The 18,423-nt window shown below is 39.8% G+C and overlaps 1 protein-coding gene across 1 annotated transcript in view; it reads left to right on the top strand.

Moving 5' to 3' along the window:
- Window positions 1-9,091: 9,091 nt before the first annotated feature.
- The window catches only part of KCNK18 (potassium two pore domain channel subfamily K member 18), a 24,926-nt gene continuing 15,594 nt past the window's right edge, over window positions 9,092-18,423 (top strand). The window contains exons 1-2 of the mRNA XM_042458488.1: window positions 9,092-9,311; window positions 10,172-10,315. Of these exons, the coding sequence (XP_042314422.1) occupies window positions 9,092-9,311; window positions 10,172-10,315 (364 nt within the window). The remainder of the gene's footprint in view (window positions 9,312-10,171; window positions 10,316-18,423) is intronic.

The raw sequence follows: 18,423 nt of genomic DNA, 5'->3' as shown, positions 1-18,423 counted from the left end.
TTTCCTCATTGTCTTCATGATCATTATTTTTGTTTTCTTTATATTCAATAGTAAGCCTGCCTTTGATCTTCCTTAGTAGTTGTTCAAGGTCTGTGAGGCTTTCTGCTAGTATTATGGTGTTGTCAGCATATCTCAGATTGTTGATATTCCTTCCTCCTATTTTCACTACTTCTTCTTCTGTGTCCAAGCCTGCTTTTTTTTACAATATGTTCTGCATATAAGTTGAACAGGCAGGGTGATAAGATGCAGCCTTGTCTGACCACTTTGCACATTGGGAACCATTTTGTTTCCCTGTGTTCTGTTCTGACAGACTTGGTTTTTGCCATTTCTCTTATTGCAGCTTCCACCTCGCTTTATAGAATTTGGGGTTCATCTTCATATGGCTCTTTGTTCCATGTGTACTTCATGTTGTCATCTCTTTTATATAGCTCTTTTGTGCATTGCATCCAATGTTTTTTTTATTCCTTCTTGGTCTTGAAGTATGTTATTTTTATTGTCACAGAGTGTCCTGGTCCTACTTTTGAACTTTCCTTTGATTTCTCAAATCTTGTGGAATAGGTCTCTCGTTCTTCCTTTTTTGTTGTTGTCTTCTGTTTCTCTGTATTGGTCATTGTAGTAGTTTTCTTTATCTTTATGCACTAGCCGTTGAACTTTTGCATTCATGGTTCTTACTTCAATCTTACCTCCTTTATGTTTCGTTTCTATTCTTTCCTTTATTGTAGCATTTTATCTGTCATCCATGGTTTCTTCACTTTCTTTTTGTTTGTTGGAAGTGTCTATATGCATTCCTCTTTTATTATGTCCCTGGCTTCAGACCAGAGCTTGTCCTGTTTACAGTCTACTATGCTTAGTAGTGTAAATCTGTTCCTTATATTGTCAATTAATTCTGTGGAGATATTGTTTAAATTATATATTGGTATGATGACTGATTTAGTTTTGTTCTTGAGTTTTACTCTTATTTTTGATATGCATAATTTGTGATCTGTACCACAGTTGGCACCTGTTCTAGTCATGGCCACCAGTATGGAGCTTCACCATCTTTTATTTACAATTATATAATCTATTTGGTTTTTATGTTGGCCATCTGGTGATGTCCGTGTGTATAACCTTCTTTCTGATTGTATGAAAAATGTATTTACAATGAATAAGTGTTGGCTTCACAAAAATCTATCAGATGCTCGGCTGCTTCATTTCTTTTGGCTAATCAGATCTGCCTACTGTTTTTGATTCTTCTTTGGTTCCAACTTTTGCTTTCCAATCTCCAATGATCACCTTCATGTCCTGTGCTGGTGTGCTGTCAATATCTTCCTGTACACCTTCAAAGAATCTATCAATTTCTTCCTGTTCTGTGTTTGTGATCAGTGCATATACTTGAATTATAGTGATATTCATAGGTTTTCCATGTAGCCTTGTTGAGATGATTTGGTCTGATTTTGGACTGTATCCTCTGACAGCTTTTGCCACATTTCTTCTTAGTAGGAAAGCCATGTCTTTTCATTCCCTGAATAAAACACTTTGTAGTTGTCTGATTCAGTGTGGCCCATTCCTGTCCATTTTAACCCCCTCCCCAGGGATGTAGCCGGGGGGGGGATCTGGGGGTCCGGACCCCCCCTTCCATTAGAAAAATGAATGGTGTGTGCTGCTGCACCGCCGCACTCAAGCCCCATTATAATGGTGGCACTTAGTCTGGACCCCCCCCTTCCTAAAATCCTAGCTACGTCCCTGCCCTCCCTCCCAATACTTCTACAGTATGTTCATACATTCCATTGTCAGGGATGATGGGAGTTGTAGCTCTTCACCTCTGGCTCGAACTCACCACCTTGTTACGCACCGGCGCTGACCAGTTTTGGCCAGTGGTTAAAGCTTTGCTCAAAAGCAGCAGAGTTACAGAGAATAGGCTGAAGACCCTGACAAACTCTCCAAGCCTTCTCACTCTTGCTTCCACAGAAGTCTTCACACTTCTTCAGGATCCAGCTGGCTCTTGTATCTTCACCCAAGACACCAGACAACTCAGTAGTCTTATATAAAAGATCTACTTTATTCTACTATATACAGCTCCAAAACTATCCAATACTCCTCCACTACTACTACCCACAAAATACATTGGGATTCATAGTCATTATTATAGTCATTGGAAAACACCACCCACTCTTGTCAGTTTCCACCCAGTGGGCGTGTACAACCATTCTCATTGGTTCTCTTGTTTCATCCCATAATTAATGATTTCATCATTTCACCTTGTCCACTTTAACAACTCTCAGGTGTGTTCAATTATCCACTTTGCATTTCTGTCCTTGGCATTTAGGACTTGTTAATTACATTACCTATTACACCTGTGTGGCTTCTAATTGCTTTTGCTGAGTCATCCTGACTCTCACATACAAGTTTTATTTCATTCACTGTATATCCCATGTTGCATTTTCCTTAACATCCATTTCCACTTTTACTATGTCTAGCTTCCCTTGTCTTCCCTTGTTTTTCCATGGGTCCACCATATTGGCAGGCTAGCCATCCATGGACTGAAGCACCTGTGGATTGCCACATCCTCTATTAGTCAATGGCACATGCATGCAGCAATACTGATATCCTGTATTAGTCAATGGTGCATGCATGCAGCAATACTGACATCCTGTATTAGTCAATGGTGCATGCATGCAGCAATACAGACACAGGGGCACACATGTGACTGCCTGTTAACCAATATGGGCTTGAGCTCATGCTTTTTTCCTAACTGTAGCAGGGGGAGGGTGGAATCGAATCCTGCAGATGGGAAAGGTGAATGATAATTTATTGCAAATCACTTTGGCTCCTGCACTGGGGAAAAAGTAGAATCAATCAATCAATGTGGGCACTCTATTTGTGTTGCAAGAAAGATTTTCCAAGCAAATCAGTACTTCTAGTATATCATCACCTCTGCATTAAGAATTGGTCAGATCTTAGAAAAGTTCTTTGTTCTGGACTAGAATTCTGGGGGTTCTGGAAATAAAGTTAAAAATTAATTAAGTAAAAAAGTAAAAAAAAGGAAATAAAGTTAAAAAAAGAAAGTAACGTATCTCAAATTCTGGAATATGTAGTTCACTCTTAGATGATGGTCTTAAGGCATGTGGCATTTTATGGTACTGAAAAATGCAGCAGGGGTATGAACTGGGAAAGAATAATGTTGAATATTTTCAGGAAAGTAACTCATCCTGCTTAGAGCCTGCATAATGTTCCTGAAATGTGATGGTAGCATTGTTAACATAAGAACTCTTCCTGTAATGTACCTAGGCATACAAAAAAAGTGAGGTGGGGAATATAGATGTTACCCCTGGAGCCAAGCAATTTCTGTCCAGATCAAGTCACACTTGGGCTACCAATCAAAGCTAGAGGAAGAAACTTGGTATCACAATGCCCACCTGAACTTCCAAAGACAATCATAGATCTAAAAATACTTTCAAGTAGCACCTTTGGGTAGAAATTCAATAGCTGATTCTATCTAAAGCCAACCCACTGAAGCAGTGGGATTTACAGAAGTGTGGTTTATCATTAAGCAACTGATTCAGTGGTTTGCTCTACTTAAGTCTATGCAACTGGATTTAAGCCCTAGACTTTTAGAGGTTAGGATTTTGCTAGGACTGTGGGATGTATGGTATCATCTCAAATTTGATTTCATCCTGATTTTATGACCATTTTATTGTTCTATTAGGGTGGATTTTTTTATTATTATTATTTATTTGCCATAATGATTTAAACATTGGATTCTAGAGACCAGGGTTCAATACCCACTTGGCTATAAAACCTTCTGGGTGACCTTGGGCAAGTCACACGTTCTCAACCTATGGGGAGGGCAATGGCAAACATCCTCTGAACGACTCTTGCCAAGAAAACCATATGATAGGTTCACCTTAGGGTTACCATAAATTGGAAATGACTTCAAGGCATACAACACACACACATGTTGTCTTGGGTGGGTTTACCCTAAAGATGAATAAGTAAACAAATGGAAATAATCATGTTTCCATAGGATTTATGTCCATGTAAATATGCTTAGAATTCAGATTTAAGTGAGATTACATTTTGATGTAACCTACGGGTGGGAATTGGCAGCTATCAGTCCTGCCAGGGAACTCCTCTGAAGCCCTTACTGACTCTGAAATGTGAGATCGCCTGAAATGTAAGGCCTAGGAAGCAAATTGCACCCCAGTGGGCACAGCTGGCTATTTAACTATCCCCCATATTTTAGATCATAATCTCAGATGTCATACAGGGTGAAAATAGTCTCATGTTTCTGTGTGTGCATGTGTTGGCCCCATAGTGCTTTGGGAAGAGACAAGGAAGTGTTGTTGTTGTGTTCCCTCAAGTCATTTCCAACTTATGGCAACCCTATCACAGCATTTTCCTGGCAATATTTGCTCAGAGGGGGGTTGCCCTTGCCTTCTTCTGAGGCTGAGAAAATAAAACCTGCCCAAGTTTCCCCAGTGGGGTTTCCATGGCTGAGTAGGGATTGGAACTCTGGTCTCTCAGTATTCTAAATACCTTAAAGGCACCAGATTGTGTCTGATCTTAGAAAGTATGCAGGATCAATCCTGTTTGGGAGTGGATCCAGGATCAACCCTTTAATGTGACACTGCCAGTTGATATTACTGCTGTAGGCTATATTTCAGAGGAAGGAATTGGTATAGCTACCTCTGAGTATTCTTTGTGTTAAAAAAATCACATGAAATTAATGGGTCATCATAAATAAACAGGCAACTTGAAGACACATACATGCAGATAGTATGCACCGATAATTAAGGTAGCCAGATGCAAAAGAGCATGGGGCTCCTGCACCTTTAATAGCTGTGCAGAGATTTTAGCTGACATCACATGCATGACAAGCTATAATCACTAAACTTCCCAGTTGTTTACCACTGTGGAAAGCACAAGAGCGGTGTCTCTTCTGCAGCTGTCTGCTCTACTTAATATATTGCATATAAAAAGAACTGGGAGAAACATGAACTGCAGTTTGATACTGTGAAAGAATCTGAAGCTATGTGTATCTGAAAATAGTAGCCTTGATGCATTAGAACAGAACCCATCAAAGAGGCAACAAAAAGGAAATGCAGCTTATTGCTCATGAAAGTTGTCCTGAGTTGTGTGAGTTGGAGGTCCATTGATTTTTAACCTATCTTTAATGTCTACATGTTGGCTTGCACTCCTTCAGAATGCCTTGAAGAGCTATTATCTTGAGCCTATACATGACTAATGGAAGATATTTCAAGAGAGTATCTAGCAAGGAAGAGCCAAAATATGAGATGAAAATCAATGTCCATATAAATAAAATGCTGTTGTGTGGTTACTGGCTATGGTCACGTCCAACCACCCAGTCACAGATGGTGTCAATCATAATCTACAACATACATTTGCATCTGTCTCTACAGTCATCATCATCACCACATCTCATCATCATCATCATCATCATCATCATCAGCAGCAGCAGCAGCAGCACATTGTTGCTGGGTTGTTGTTTTTTAAAGAGCTTGCAACCATGGATCCAGAGATGAAACACTGGTAATCATATGACAATATAAGCCTAAAACCAATGTTAGTTGTTTCTAAAGTAGACTCTTTCAAATCAGTGGATCATAAGTGGTGACTAATAATCACTTCAGTGGGTCTAATCTAGTTGGGATTGCTAACACTGGAGTTATCCCAAGGGTTGCAAACAATCTATACTGATCTATGCAATTGATCCCAGTTTTTAATTAGCCACTGTGAGCACAACAGAGACTTAGTGTTAAATTCTGATGTGCAAGATCAGAAGTCCACAGTATAAAATTCAGACCAGTATTCAAAATCAGACTTATGGATTCATAATCTTATTCACCATCCATATATAGTCATGTTTATGGCACTATTGCCATGATTGTAAATGCCTCCCCCCCCCCCCATCTACTTTACCAAGCACCAGCCATGCAGGAAAAAGGAGATCTATTTTACAGTCAAGCAGGGCATGGGCAGATGAGGTCTCCACTCTTCTACCAACAACCAGCAAGGCTGTGATGAAGAGAAGTGAGACTGTTACTGGCGCAGGAGAGAGTGAAAATGTCATCCATGCCTAATACAGTATGTAGGAGATGGGTTGGGCAGGAAGATACCAGTTAGCTACACAAGTAAAGTAGTTATGCAACTAAGTGGTGCATATGGAATTTTCACCCTAGTTTATTAGGACCAGCATAATTGTAGTCCTATTCATGGTTCCAGTGAGCATTGAACTCAGTGGTGCTTATTTTGAGCGACATGGACTCAGCCTGAAGCTAGAACAAATTAGCTTCAGGGCACTGAAATGAAACTTTTAGCCTTTAATTAGAAATGCCAATAATCTTGCAATGAAAAATGGCCATTTGAATTGCTGAGGTGAAGTAGGAACCTCATCAAAGAAAAAGGAAAGCAATATCCAGCTTCTGCTCACTTTCTTCATACTTTGCCTTCCCCTGTGCTAATTTGTCTCAAACAGCAGAAGCTGAAAGATGTATTGCCCCATGCTAGAGCAAGGAGGGTCTGCCATATACACTGGTGTTCTGTCAGATAACACCATTCCTAAAAACAATAGCAGCAGCAGCAACAACAACAACAACAACAGTAATCCAACACATCAGGAGGACATCAGTTGTTGCATTCTTAATTTGCCCTCCCTTCCTTGGATACTCTATGAAAAAGGAGAATTCCAATAGCACTCTATAAGTGGGAAGATTTTTCCACTTTCCCTTCATGACTCAATGAATCACTTGGCGATAGAAGGAAGAGGAAACATATCATATGTTCATACTGTTTGGATTTAGAAATCTGATCATTTAATGCTTAGGAGTACAACAGTTGAATATAATGGAGTGCCTAAACAGCAGCTCATTGATAAAATAATGGAGGAAGAGTTACTATTGATTATCTAAAAGCCTTTCATTGTGCAAAGAAAGAGCTTTCTAATTTGAACTTTTGTGATCTAAGAAAATTAGAAGAACTGCATACATTCTAAAACTGCACTTATCGGCAGAGTTAATTGAATTAGGCTTGTTCATCTGCAGAATTCTTCCTCCACCCACATTTCAAAGAATATGCTTGGAGAAGTACAATTTTTTGTACTTTCAAAATTGTGGAGGGATCTACAATTTCCTAAGGCAGAACTGAACATGAGAAAAGAATACAATTTTGGCTTTAACTGCTGACCCTTGTTCACTTGGTTTATCATTTTATGGTATTCTGTTTTATGAATTGCAAATGGCAAAACTCAGGGAAATTTAGAACATGTGAAATTTGCAGTTTCACAAAACAGAATACCATAAAATGATAAACTAAGGGGATAAACAGACTGCCCCTTTCCTCACCAGATCGGGCTGCAGTAACTGTACACCACAGGCCCAATCCGGCAGTTTGCCAGTGCTAAAAAGAATGGCAAAGTGCAACTCCTTTTAGCGTCAACAAAAAGGCGCCCTTGCTGTGGCAGCGGCAGCTTTTCAGCACTCCTTTGGCACAGCGCATTTAAATGCTGCACCAAAGGAGTGCTGTGACATCCCCCATCAGGGGGGGAAAGGGCAGCATCAGGACGTATGGTGAGGCCAACCTTTTTGGTCAGTCTGTACAGCTCCCAAGTGAACATGGTTCAGCAATTAAAGCCAAAATCTGCATCCAGATTTAGGAGCATGTAGGTTATGCATGGCATCATAAAACTTTAAAAGTTCCAAGTCTATGATATTTTTTGCTAGTAATATTGCGTCATCCATACATCTTAGATTATTAATGTTCCTTCTTCCTACTTTCACTTCAGTCCCATCCTCATTCACTAGGACAGCTATGTTTAAGCAATGGCGTTTATGAAGGCGGGGAGTGAACACATCTGGTATGAATGGAACAGTGGAAGTATCAAGGTGATCCAATAAATAGAAAGACCGGTCAAGTTATTCCATAGAGAAGAAGCTTAATGTTTTAGCTCTGGTCTTCCCCAGTCTATGCTAGATTTAGGTCCACTCACTCAATTAGACTCAGTTTATGCTGGGCTTTAACAACTCTAACCTATATGTAATGTTACAATGTATGATTTACTTTACATAGGACAGGAAATCCTCTTATTTTGAAAGTACCCTCCGTTGGAAGGGCTGTTCACTCCAAGCCTAGATTAAACATAAAGAACTACATATGGGAGTGCAGGGCTTTGAAATTCCCCATAGAGCCAGCATTTGGGCATCAGATGAAACATGTGCACAGGTCATGGGGTGCCAATCTTCTCCACTTTGGTGAAATGCATTGCCTTTGCTTTTCAGTTTTGGAACTGTTTCTAAGTATTAATCCATATGGAAATTTCTGTTTCTTTCATTCACTTTTAGTGATGCAATTCTTCCTCCTCCTCCTCCTCCTGCTTCTTCTTCTTCTTCTTCTTCTTCTTCTTCTTCTTCTTCTTCTTTTTTGCAGGTAGCCAGTTTATTTACAGATGTCTTCTTTGTGCATATAGCAAGTGTGCGAAAAGTTTGGCAAAGGTGCACAGAAGTGAGGAAATAGCAAAACTGAGTGAAGGTGTTGTTTCCACAGCACTGGGGAAATAGCCATTAATCCATACAATGACAAAGGCATTGCAGCTCTCTTGGAAAAATTAGATTTTATTATCTTCACTCCTTTGGGAATATCCCTTATTACACTGAGATCCATTAGGTGCACCCATTATCTATGCTTTTCACTTTGCATTCCCTTACTGGATCTCTTCTTTCTGTTGTTGCCAAAGGGCAGGGCACCAAAAGCTATAGTTATGATAGAAAAATTGTCAAATATCAGGAGACTGGCTACCATCACTGTGTACAGTAGCTGATCATCTCTATGCATTACAGCATTGGGGGAATCAATAGCCATTCTGTATGCTGTATTAGCATCTGACAGACCTACATTGTAAGTCATGATTGGTTGCAAGCTCTCTCCAGGTTCCTTTGGGTATTAAAAGAACTCCTGTTATAAAATCAAGAACACTTTTAACTGCAGCAGAAACAGAGCATCCCTTTGTTCTTAAGACAGAAGAGGAGTGCCGGACTCATTTCTTCACTCTGTTCTTGAAAGCATTTTCTGGTTTTGTCAATTACAACGTTTTGAGAAGATGAAGTCTCAACCAAGTTCTTCCCAGACCGAAAAAAGGACTTTTAGCCAGGTGTTTTGGGCTGTCTTTCCTCATGCCTGTTTTCTCTGTTCCTTAGTTATCTATGCATTGCTGGGTGCCCTCATGTTTTCCCACGTTGAGGGCAACAGAGAGAGCAATGAAACTGATGCATACAGGAAATTCATGCTGAGTCTTTGGAATCTCTCTAAGGATTTGTCAGGTATGTGTATAACGTCAGCAGAGAGCATGGCAAAATTAATTGCATTACCAGTCCTCTTCATTTTGAATGTCTGGATATATTTGGGAATGTCAGATTGCCACCATATAAGTATCTCCATATCAGTGAAACAGGGACTCTGCTCTTGAGTTTAGTTTGATGTTTAAATGAGCTATACAATGTGTTTGCCCACACACTTCCATTCTAAAAGCATTTGTCAGTTCTATCGAGGGAATGTAAGTTCTCCAGGATACAAACCAATTATCTTTAGGATAAAAGACATCATTTAAAAATTATTTTCTTGGGAATGGTTGGTGGTGAAATTATCTATATCTATATCTATTTATGGAAGGGAAGAGAGAGAATCTTTCCCTTTTTTGGAAACATTGCAGTTTTAATTTATACAACTTCCTTTGGTGTTTGTTTTACTATATGGCATTATTTTATCTACTTTTGTTTAATGTTTTGAAAAAAGAAAAAATCTAGAAAACAAATCCAGGAACAATCCCTGAATGTGCAAAAATATATTATGAAAGTAACCCCAATTAGGTGGATTGTATACTTCTCTCTACACTGAATAACTGCAGAGAATTCACATATAAGATTAGGGAGAAGCACTATTGGATCACAAGGGGTTGTTCTGAGTCAAACCTACTTGAGCATCAAAATAATTTTCTCACCTCCTGGAAATTAAACATGGAAGGATATGTGTGTGAGTTTAAATAAGTAATGTTAAATCCAGATTTGTAACTGATAGAATATCATGTTAATGATATTTAAACAAAGGTCCATAATCTATTGTTCAGTATGATCCAGGTCCCTTATTACTAAATTCTCACTATGTCTCACTTTGTTATCAACAGAAAATGAGACCTCAAATGAAATCTTTAAGAACAGGACACACGAACTGCTCAGTGATATTGACTTCATATGGTTTACCAATCCCAAAAAGAAATGGTCCTTCCTCGGCTCTCTCTTTTTCTGCTGCACTGTGTTCACAACAGTGGGTATGTACAATTTTTTTTCTGTGTTTTGTGTTAGGTTTACTTAGATACTTGTTCTCATTGGTAAATGAATGAAACAAATAAACAAAAAACTGAAGGGATTCCATGACCCCTCCAAGATTAGCATACACCACAAGACCCCCCTCCCCAACTGTCTAAATGACACCATGCGTTAAGGAATATAAGGCTATAATTCTATTCACACTATACAGGAATAATGGACAAAATCCTGTATGGAAGTTATATCTTTGTAAGTGGACTTACATGTGCAAGAATTAGAACTGGGCAGTCTCATAATGCTCATATCCTGTAGAGGGTTTCTATCACAATACTGTATGGTAAAGCCTACAAAATGATTGCTGTGCAACAGGACTGTTGCTGTTGTCTCAGTATGCATCTTTGCAATTCACTAACAGGGTTTCGTAGCACCTCTCCTACTTAGTTTAGTATACTTAAAGTTACCTTAAGTTAGGAGCTCTTATTGCTATGGCAGATCCCCTAAGAGGCCTTCCCTATGTCTTAGAAGTTAATGGTGTTTTGAAGTATATATAAGAATATATTCTTATTCTTTAATTTTGTTAATTAATTTTCAATTTTTATTTCTTTCATTTTCCTGGAGCATCCGCAGAGCACCTGGGGAATGCACAGGGAGCCCTAAGAGCTCCTCAGAGCACAGATTGGGAACCCCTGCCTTAAGTGAAGGGTGACTCATGCCCAAGTCTGAACAAAGTTCAAGACAGCAAACATTAAAATGTAGATAATACAGAACTGTAATTAAACATACCAGTTTAATGTATCAATGAAAAACACATCCAATAAAGCACAGCAATAAAGAAAAAATACATGTGAACCGCTTCCATCAGATTAAAACTTACTTTGGCTATTTTACTTTGCCTAAAAAATAAAAGCCTTTCTGAATAAAAATGTCTTTGAAAGTTAGTGGAAGAAGAAATTAAAAATGGAGCAAACCTAACTTTCCTTGACAGAATCTTCCATAGCATAGGACAGCCATGAAGAAGGTCTTATTTTTAGTTTTTGTCAAGATTGGCTCCAGTGGAAGCAAGACATAGGAGCTTATCTCTCAGTTCCATGCACTTCAAGTGCTGAGCGATAAACTCCAAACAGAAGGGCTTTCAGAAGATTGGAAAGCCTGGGGAGACTTGTATGACAGAATGCTACCTTTCTGACAGCCTGTACAGCCTTCATATAGGGTGTTATTGGTTATAACCAGCATTTTTGAATTGTGACTAGTAAGTCTATAAAGCTTTTAGAACAAGGGAGTCACATGCTCTCTGTAACTAGTCCTAGCCAATAATCTGGTAGCAGTATTTTGGGCCAGCAGAAATTTCCAAACACTTTTCAAAGGTAGGCCTTCTGGCTAAATATGGATCATGCTGGTACTTTAGTCTAGGACCACACAGAAAATGCCACTGATGCATATGGAAGATTCATGGACTAATGTCACAGAGAAAAATCAGAGGTGGGCACCTGACAAGAGTTGGAGGGCCTATATTAATAACCTGGAGGAGCATCCATCCCCCCAAACCCTGCCACTAGTTTTAATATTTTATATTGAAAAAGCTTGTTCTTTTTTTTCTTGGTGAAAATGACCCCCACATTGCCAAACTCATCAGGATTGTTCCACATGATGTCATGACCAAACTGTTCATACATCTTTGCCACTTTAGTTCTCATCTAATAATTATTTTCATGTTTAAAGGGTTTAGTTTTCCCTTTCCAGCATTAATAGATAAATATGGATAGTGACATCCCTGAAGTTGGTGTCACCTGGTGCTGGAGGAGTGGGCAGGTGAACTGTCTTGCCCACTTCTCAGCTGCCAACCTGCCCAGATCCCTACAGCACCCCAAAGGCCTTCAGGGTATGGCATGGCTCCAGCTATGATGTACCCTGAAGGTAGTGCCTGCCACAGGCCGTCAGAGTCCATGTGGCAACTGCCACACAGGTCCTTGAAAGCGCATACCCCCAGCAGCCATTGTTAATGAGGGGAGCAGCGCTACAGCCTCTGGACGACCCATTTAGTGTCCTGTGTGGCTGCTTGGCAAATGGGAACGTGCCCTTTCCCATTCACCCAGTAGCCATTCCAGTCCCACTGAGGGTACCGCCCCACCAGGTGACTCCCTCCTCTAAAGTGTCACCTGGTGCAGTCTGTATTCCCTATACTCCCCTAGTGATGCCACTAAATATGGATACTCTTCCAAAATCTGAAACAACTGCTCCTCTGCCACTTGGAAAGTGTATAAATAATGTATAAATGTGCAGTGTATAAGTGTATAGTGTATAAATAAAGCAATTGGTTGATTGTTGATTGAAGGGCAGTGGCACCACCCTGATATTATATCGACTAGTGCTACCGAAAGTGATGGTCCATGGATTGGTGATGGTGTGTGAACCCTTATCTTGTGATCCAAATAGTTGTAGCCAATGGACACAAATAGGGTACTGGTCCCTGGCACATTAGAGGAGGAAGGGCCAGTTCCTTAGATAGCCTGAGAAGCACTGATCTAAGCCTCCAGAGTCTTAGGATAAATATCCAGCCTGACATATTAGGAAAAAACACACACCCCATTATATAATAAAATTGTAGATACCATGCAGATTTGACCTGAACAGTGTAATCTTAGTAAGTAATTATGGTCCTTATTTCGTAGTATCTCAAAGTTATAGCAGGAAGGGAAAAAGGAAGGTTAACCTTCATGTGAGTACAGTTTATGTTTTACCTTCAGCTGTTTTTATACCATGTGGAAGGGGGCACTGAGAGTTACCCCATGTCTAAGTCTGAAATCCTGTCTTTATTTACCAGAGAGTAAACCCCACTGAATTCAATGGAAGTTATTCTGGAGAGATATGAATAGGATTGTACTGTCAGTCAGTCAGAATGCGGTACTTCTCATCTGAAGGATCCAATTTACATGTAACACATGCATCCTTGTAAATTCCCACCATAGTTCCTTGCACAGCGCAGTTAGTTTGTGCCCAACAAATCTCATATTGTTTTGAGTCTTTCCCTGTTTTTTTAAAAAAAATCTTATTTAGATATATACTAAAATACACAGTAAGGGAAAAAAACAAATATGTTCAATAACTCATAAAATAACATGCATCCATAACTGAATGTAAAAAATTTGCAAACTTTGGAAATTGGGTCCCTCACTGGACTTGTGCTTGCCCAAGAACTGACCCCAACATGATAGACACAATCTCCCCTCCCTGGTACAGCACCTGAACAACTTCTTCCAGAATAAATTTCTCCACCTGACTGGGAAAAAACCTGGAATATTATTTTGCCAGAGAAGGCTGGAGAGAGGTCAGATAATCCCAATATAATTATCCCACTGGATTTGGTCACAGGCTAAATCCAGTTGCAATTTACTATTTAGATTTGATCATTTGAAATGAATGAACTTTTTAGACATAACCAAGGTGGGAACTTCGTGGACCTTCAGATGCTGTGGGACTGCTACTTCCAGCAACCCTAGGCAGCATAGCAAATGGTGAGGGATGCTGGGAGCTGTAGTTTAACAACATCTAGTGGGTCACACAATTCCCAACAATAGTTACAATTAACTTAAGTCTCACTGTTTTCAAGGGATCTGCTGTAGGTGTGATCAGATTTAGTCCATTAATATCCATGCAATTAATATCCATGCAATTTCTTTGCTTCCCAAAGTTAAAATGTTTTTGACAGCTTTTGCATTACAGTTACATTTTGTCTGCCAACTCTTAATCTAAAACTGCTCTGAGTCCTGATGTGTTTGCTATCTGCCATGCCTTGACAGCCTATTCCTTGCCTGTCTGCACTTTGGGGTTATGCCAATGTTTTGCAATGATCATTTTTTTCAGAAGAGTGAATAAATCTGACTTTAGTGGGTGTGGTATGTGTTTGATGCATAGTCATTCAGAAATCTAAGCCATATGGTATCTATGGTAAGTGGTTAATCATAGCTGGTCATTCTATACATTTCAATTACAATTGTTTTTCAAAATATTTGGACAACAGAGTATGGCTACAGCATTTGTAAATAATTTGCAGTCTGAAAATCTGATTTCCAGCAGTTAGAACTGTCAGTTTTATGGCTAGAATCCTGTATCAGTTAATGAGTAGATATGGATGAGTAAATCTAGGTAAATGTTTTGTATTCATGATTGTTAGTTAGTCATGGATTTGACACTAGTACCAAGGTCTTAACCCACCCACCCCCGCTTTCAAATCTACTTTCTGGGCATCAGGTGCATGAGGAGGAGTGACTGGAATTTGGATGAATGACATCTCCATCAGGTTTGGGGTGGAGGTGGGCCAAGAGAGGCTACCTAGTATACTTAACTAAACAGCTGATACAAGATTGTTGGCCTATATATCCTGTTCAGTTTATCCAATGCCAAATATCAGCATCATGCCATTTTTTATAATATTGTTATTTTAAGAATACAATCCTGTGTGCTCTCACTGTTGCTAAAAGACTTGTATTCCACAGTTGGAAAAATCAACATTCATCATTTGTTGAATGGCCAGAAGACCTCACTCCTTCAGCTATTCATGAAAATATAGATGTAAGATTCAAGAAGATTCAACCAGCTTATATTATTGCATATGCCTGGCTTGTGTTTCTGTCCTATATACTTCACCCTTTTTTCTTCTCTTTTCCCCCCACTTTCTTTGTTATGCTTTTTAAAAAATCCATTAAAAAAAATCTAAGAATATACAAATATACTTTGCTACACCTGCTAAGAATATCTGATTCTAACTGGATTCTTGGGATGGCCATGAGAGCCAATGTGGTGTAGTAATTTGAATATTGGACTACGACTCTGGGGACCAGGATTCAAATGCTGGCTCAACCATGGAAACACACTGGGTGACCTTGGGCAAGTCACATGCTCTCAGCCTCCGAGGATGATAGTGGTTAATCCCCTCTGAAGAAACTAACCACAAAAAACCTATGATAGATTCACCTTAGGATCGCCATAAGTTGGAAATGACTCAAAGGCACACAACAACAAACAACAACTCGGAAATATCTTGAAGTCATACAAGAACAAAGTGTTTTTGTCATAAGCCCAATATTATCTGTAGAAACATGTTTACAGATATGCTGCTTATCTAATTGCAACCTTTTTGTGCAGGGGTCAGACTGAAAAAAGCAAATATTTCTGTATGCAGCATTTATTATCTTGTAATACTATCCTATGCATGTTTATCAAGAAATCAGCCAGGTTGTGATCAATGGGACGTACTCTGTAGCAACTGCAGCTTCATTATCAGAAGTGAGCCTCATGAACCTATTTTAATGGATCTTCGTTTTGATAAAGTAGCCGGATTGTAATGTATGGCATCAGAAATTAAATGCATTAGGGACATAGTAAGGAGCTGTCCTGTTCAGGGGAACCACTCTGCAGTTTAGTCTGAACTATATGGAGCTTTTCAAGATGTTGAGTCTATTGTAGGAATTCAAATTTAGGACTACAACCTAGAGACCCCCTCTGACCTGGATGGCGTGGATACTGGTACAGTATTATTATCTACTCAGCCTAGTAATAGCTCCCAGGGCTCTTTTCCAGGTAGGCTGCCTGGCTCCCTTTAAAAGTGGAAATGTGGCCCTAGACAGACCACCCGAAAATGGCAGTTTGCAGGCACCTGTTTTAACTCCGGAGGGAAGCCACAGTTGCCAAACTGCGCAACATCCCCCCAGAGTAAAAAGAACCCAGTTCTTACGAGTTCTTTTTGTGGCACCCGGGTTATGTCATGAGTGCACCACTGGCGCACTCATGATGTAAGCAACGTGCAGCGATGTGTGGACGCTACGCATCCCTTACATCAAGGTGGTGGCAGCTGTGTGGGCAGGACACCGCCATTAGGCCAGCACCATTATACACTAGGGTTCCGGAACATGTGGTTGCTGTGTGGTCCGGAACCCCAGTGTCACTGCTGCCACGCCGCTTTTGGCCCATCTGTCTTGGGCCTCAGAGATCAAAATATATTCTCCACCACTAGAATTAAACTGGTTCCCTTAACACACATAGTTCCTAGATTTTGTAGCACCTTTGAGACTAAGTGCACAAAACAAATTGCAGCATAAGCTTTCACAGACTTGATCTACTTCTTTAGGTGCATGGAGTGAAGTGTTGTCAAGGAAGGACCTTTATGATCAGACTATGTAACTAGCCATAGAAATGCAAAACTTGTGGTTATGGTCATGAGGTGACAAGTTCTGTTTTAACTATGGTCATTGAGGGACAAAAGCAGGAGAAAATATATTGTCTAAGACCAAGGTTGATGGATGACCATTTAAATGTTGGCGAGAGTTTTGGCTGGCAGAGAGGAGATATGATAAACTGGCAAAGAAGGGCTTTTTGAGGCTGGGGTATTAAACAGTGTTGTAGCATGTGTGTAGTGTGCTAGGAAGCCATTGCTCCAGACTAATAAGGCTATGTCTCTGAATTTTGCATTAGTAGTTCCTATTATTTAAAGACTGCGTTTTCATTGTCCTATAGTATTTAGTTCTATTTTAACACATATACTGTTTTGCTGTTGCATGTCATTTCAGAGGAGAAAGAAGAAAACGAACAGATTTCAAAAGAAATTATTAGCATTTGAGATTTGTAAGAATGTCAGTACTATAAGCAATACTTTGCTGAGTCATATATTAGCTTTTAGAGCTGGGCACTTTCACAATACATTATTATATCACAAAGATTCAATTTTAACTGGAGTGGGCTGCATACTGTGGAATCCTGGGTTTGAAGTTCAGTGAGGTTCTAGAGCTCCCTTGGTGATAACTCTAAGTACTCCTCCCTAAACAGCAAATCCCTGGATTCCAGAAGATGTTGTTGTGGTAGTTAATGTGGAATTGTAATGGTATAACTGTGATGTGAAAAAATATCCTGATATGAGACTTGCTGCACTGTCTTGTAAGTGGGGTGGACTGTAACAGCAACCATTTATGCTTAGAGATCCCAAACATTTTACATTTGCAAAGCAGGGGAAAAAAACCCTGATACAAATTTAAGATCTCGATTCTTACCACTGTGGTCTTTTCAAAAATGACCATCAGTTTCTGTACAGATGTTTATCAATAGTGAGCTCAGATATGAGTCAGCTTTTGCATCTTACCAGTGATATATGCTCACTGCTATAATGTAAAATACCTGTCATTTATGTTATAATTATGATTGTGTGTTCCTGCATAGCAGAGGGCTGGGCTGAATGGCCTTTGTGACCTTTTCCAACTCTTTGTTTCTAGGTAAACCCTGCATACTTAAACAAAAACCTTTACAACCTTTTAGAGACCACTTAATGTGTTCTTCCAAAATGCATCCAGGACTGGTTTTTCTTTCACCAGCCTCTACTTTTCTTATGATTGCCATTTTGGTGGCCAAACTTATAAATCTGTGCTTTTAAAACATGCTGGGGGTGGGGAGTTGGTGAAGTAGGCTTATCTACTCTTCCCCTTTCTCTTTCTTTTGCTGTTCATACATGCTCAGTAAGGGATTCTAGAGGCAGCTGCTCTTTACCTTCCCTGTTGTAGGCAGGCACCCACTGCTACAATAAGATTGTCTCAAGCAAAATCCCACCAGGGACGTAGCTAGGATTTTAGGAAGGGGGGGGTCCAGACTAAGTGCCACCATTATAATGGGGCTTGAGTGTGGTGGCACAGCAGCACACACCATTCATTTTTCTAATGGAAGGGGTGTCCGGACCCCAAGAACCCCCCCCTCCTTGGCTACGTCCCTGGTATGCTCAGACCCCCCCCCCCCGCCCAACAGATACTTTCGTTATTACATACACATACTTCACATGCATAACAATATTTTACCTTAATTTCCCTAATAAATACATCAGGACTCCCCCCCAAACAGTCCCTAACATCAGAGCCCAGTTTGTATACAATTTTTAAGTAATTTTTTACAACCATAGACAACTCAGGCAATGCTTATTGAATGTTCAAAGCACTTTGCATATGTTCTTTCTAGAATCTTCAAGAAGAGCACTGTAACATAGACAGGCATAACTCTTAATTTAGGGACTGTACATACAGCCAGATTGAGGCCATGGCAGCCTCACGCCATGGCCTTGATCTGGCCTTTCGAGGGC

Source organism: Sceloporus undulatus, chromosome 3 (genome assembly GCF_019175285.1).
Source record: "Sceloporus undulatus isolate JIND9_A2432 ecotype Alabama chromosome 3, SceUnd_v1.1, whole genome shotgun sequence".
Taxonomy (NCBI): Eukaryota; Metazoa; Chordata; class Lepidosauria; order Squamata; family Phrynosomatidae; genus Sceloporus; species Sceloporus undulatus.
The sequence above is the reverse complement of the archived record's forward strand: the minus strand, read 5'-3'. Positions and strand labels throughout refer to the sequence as shown.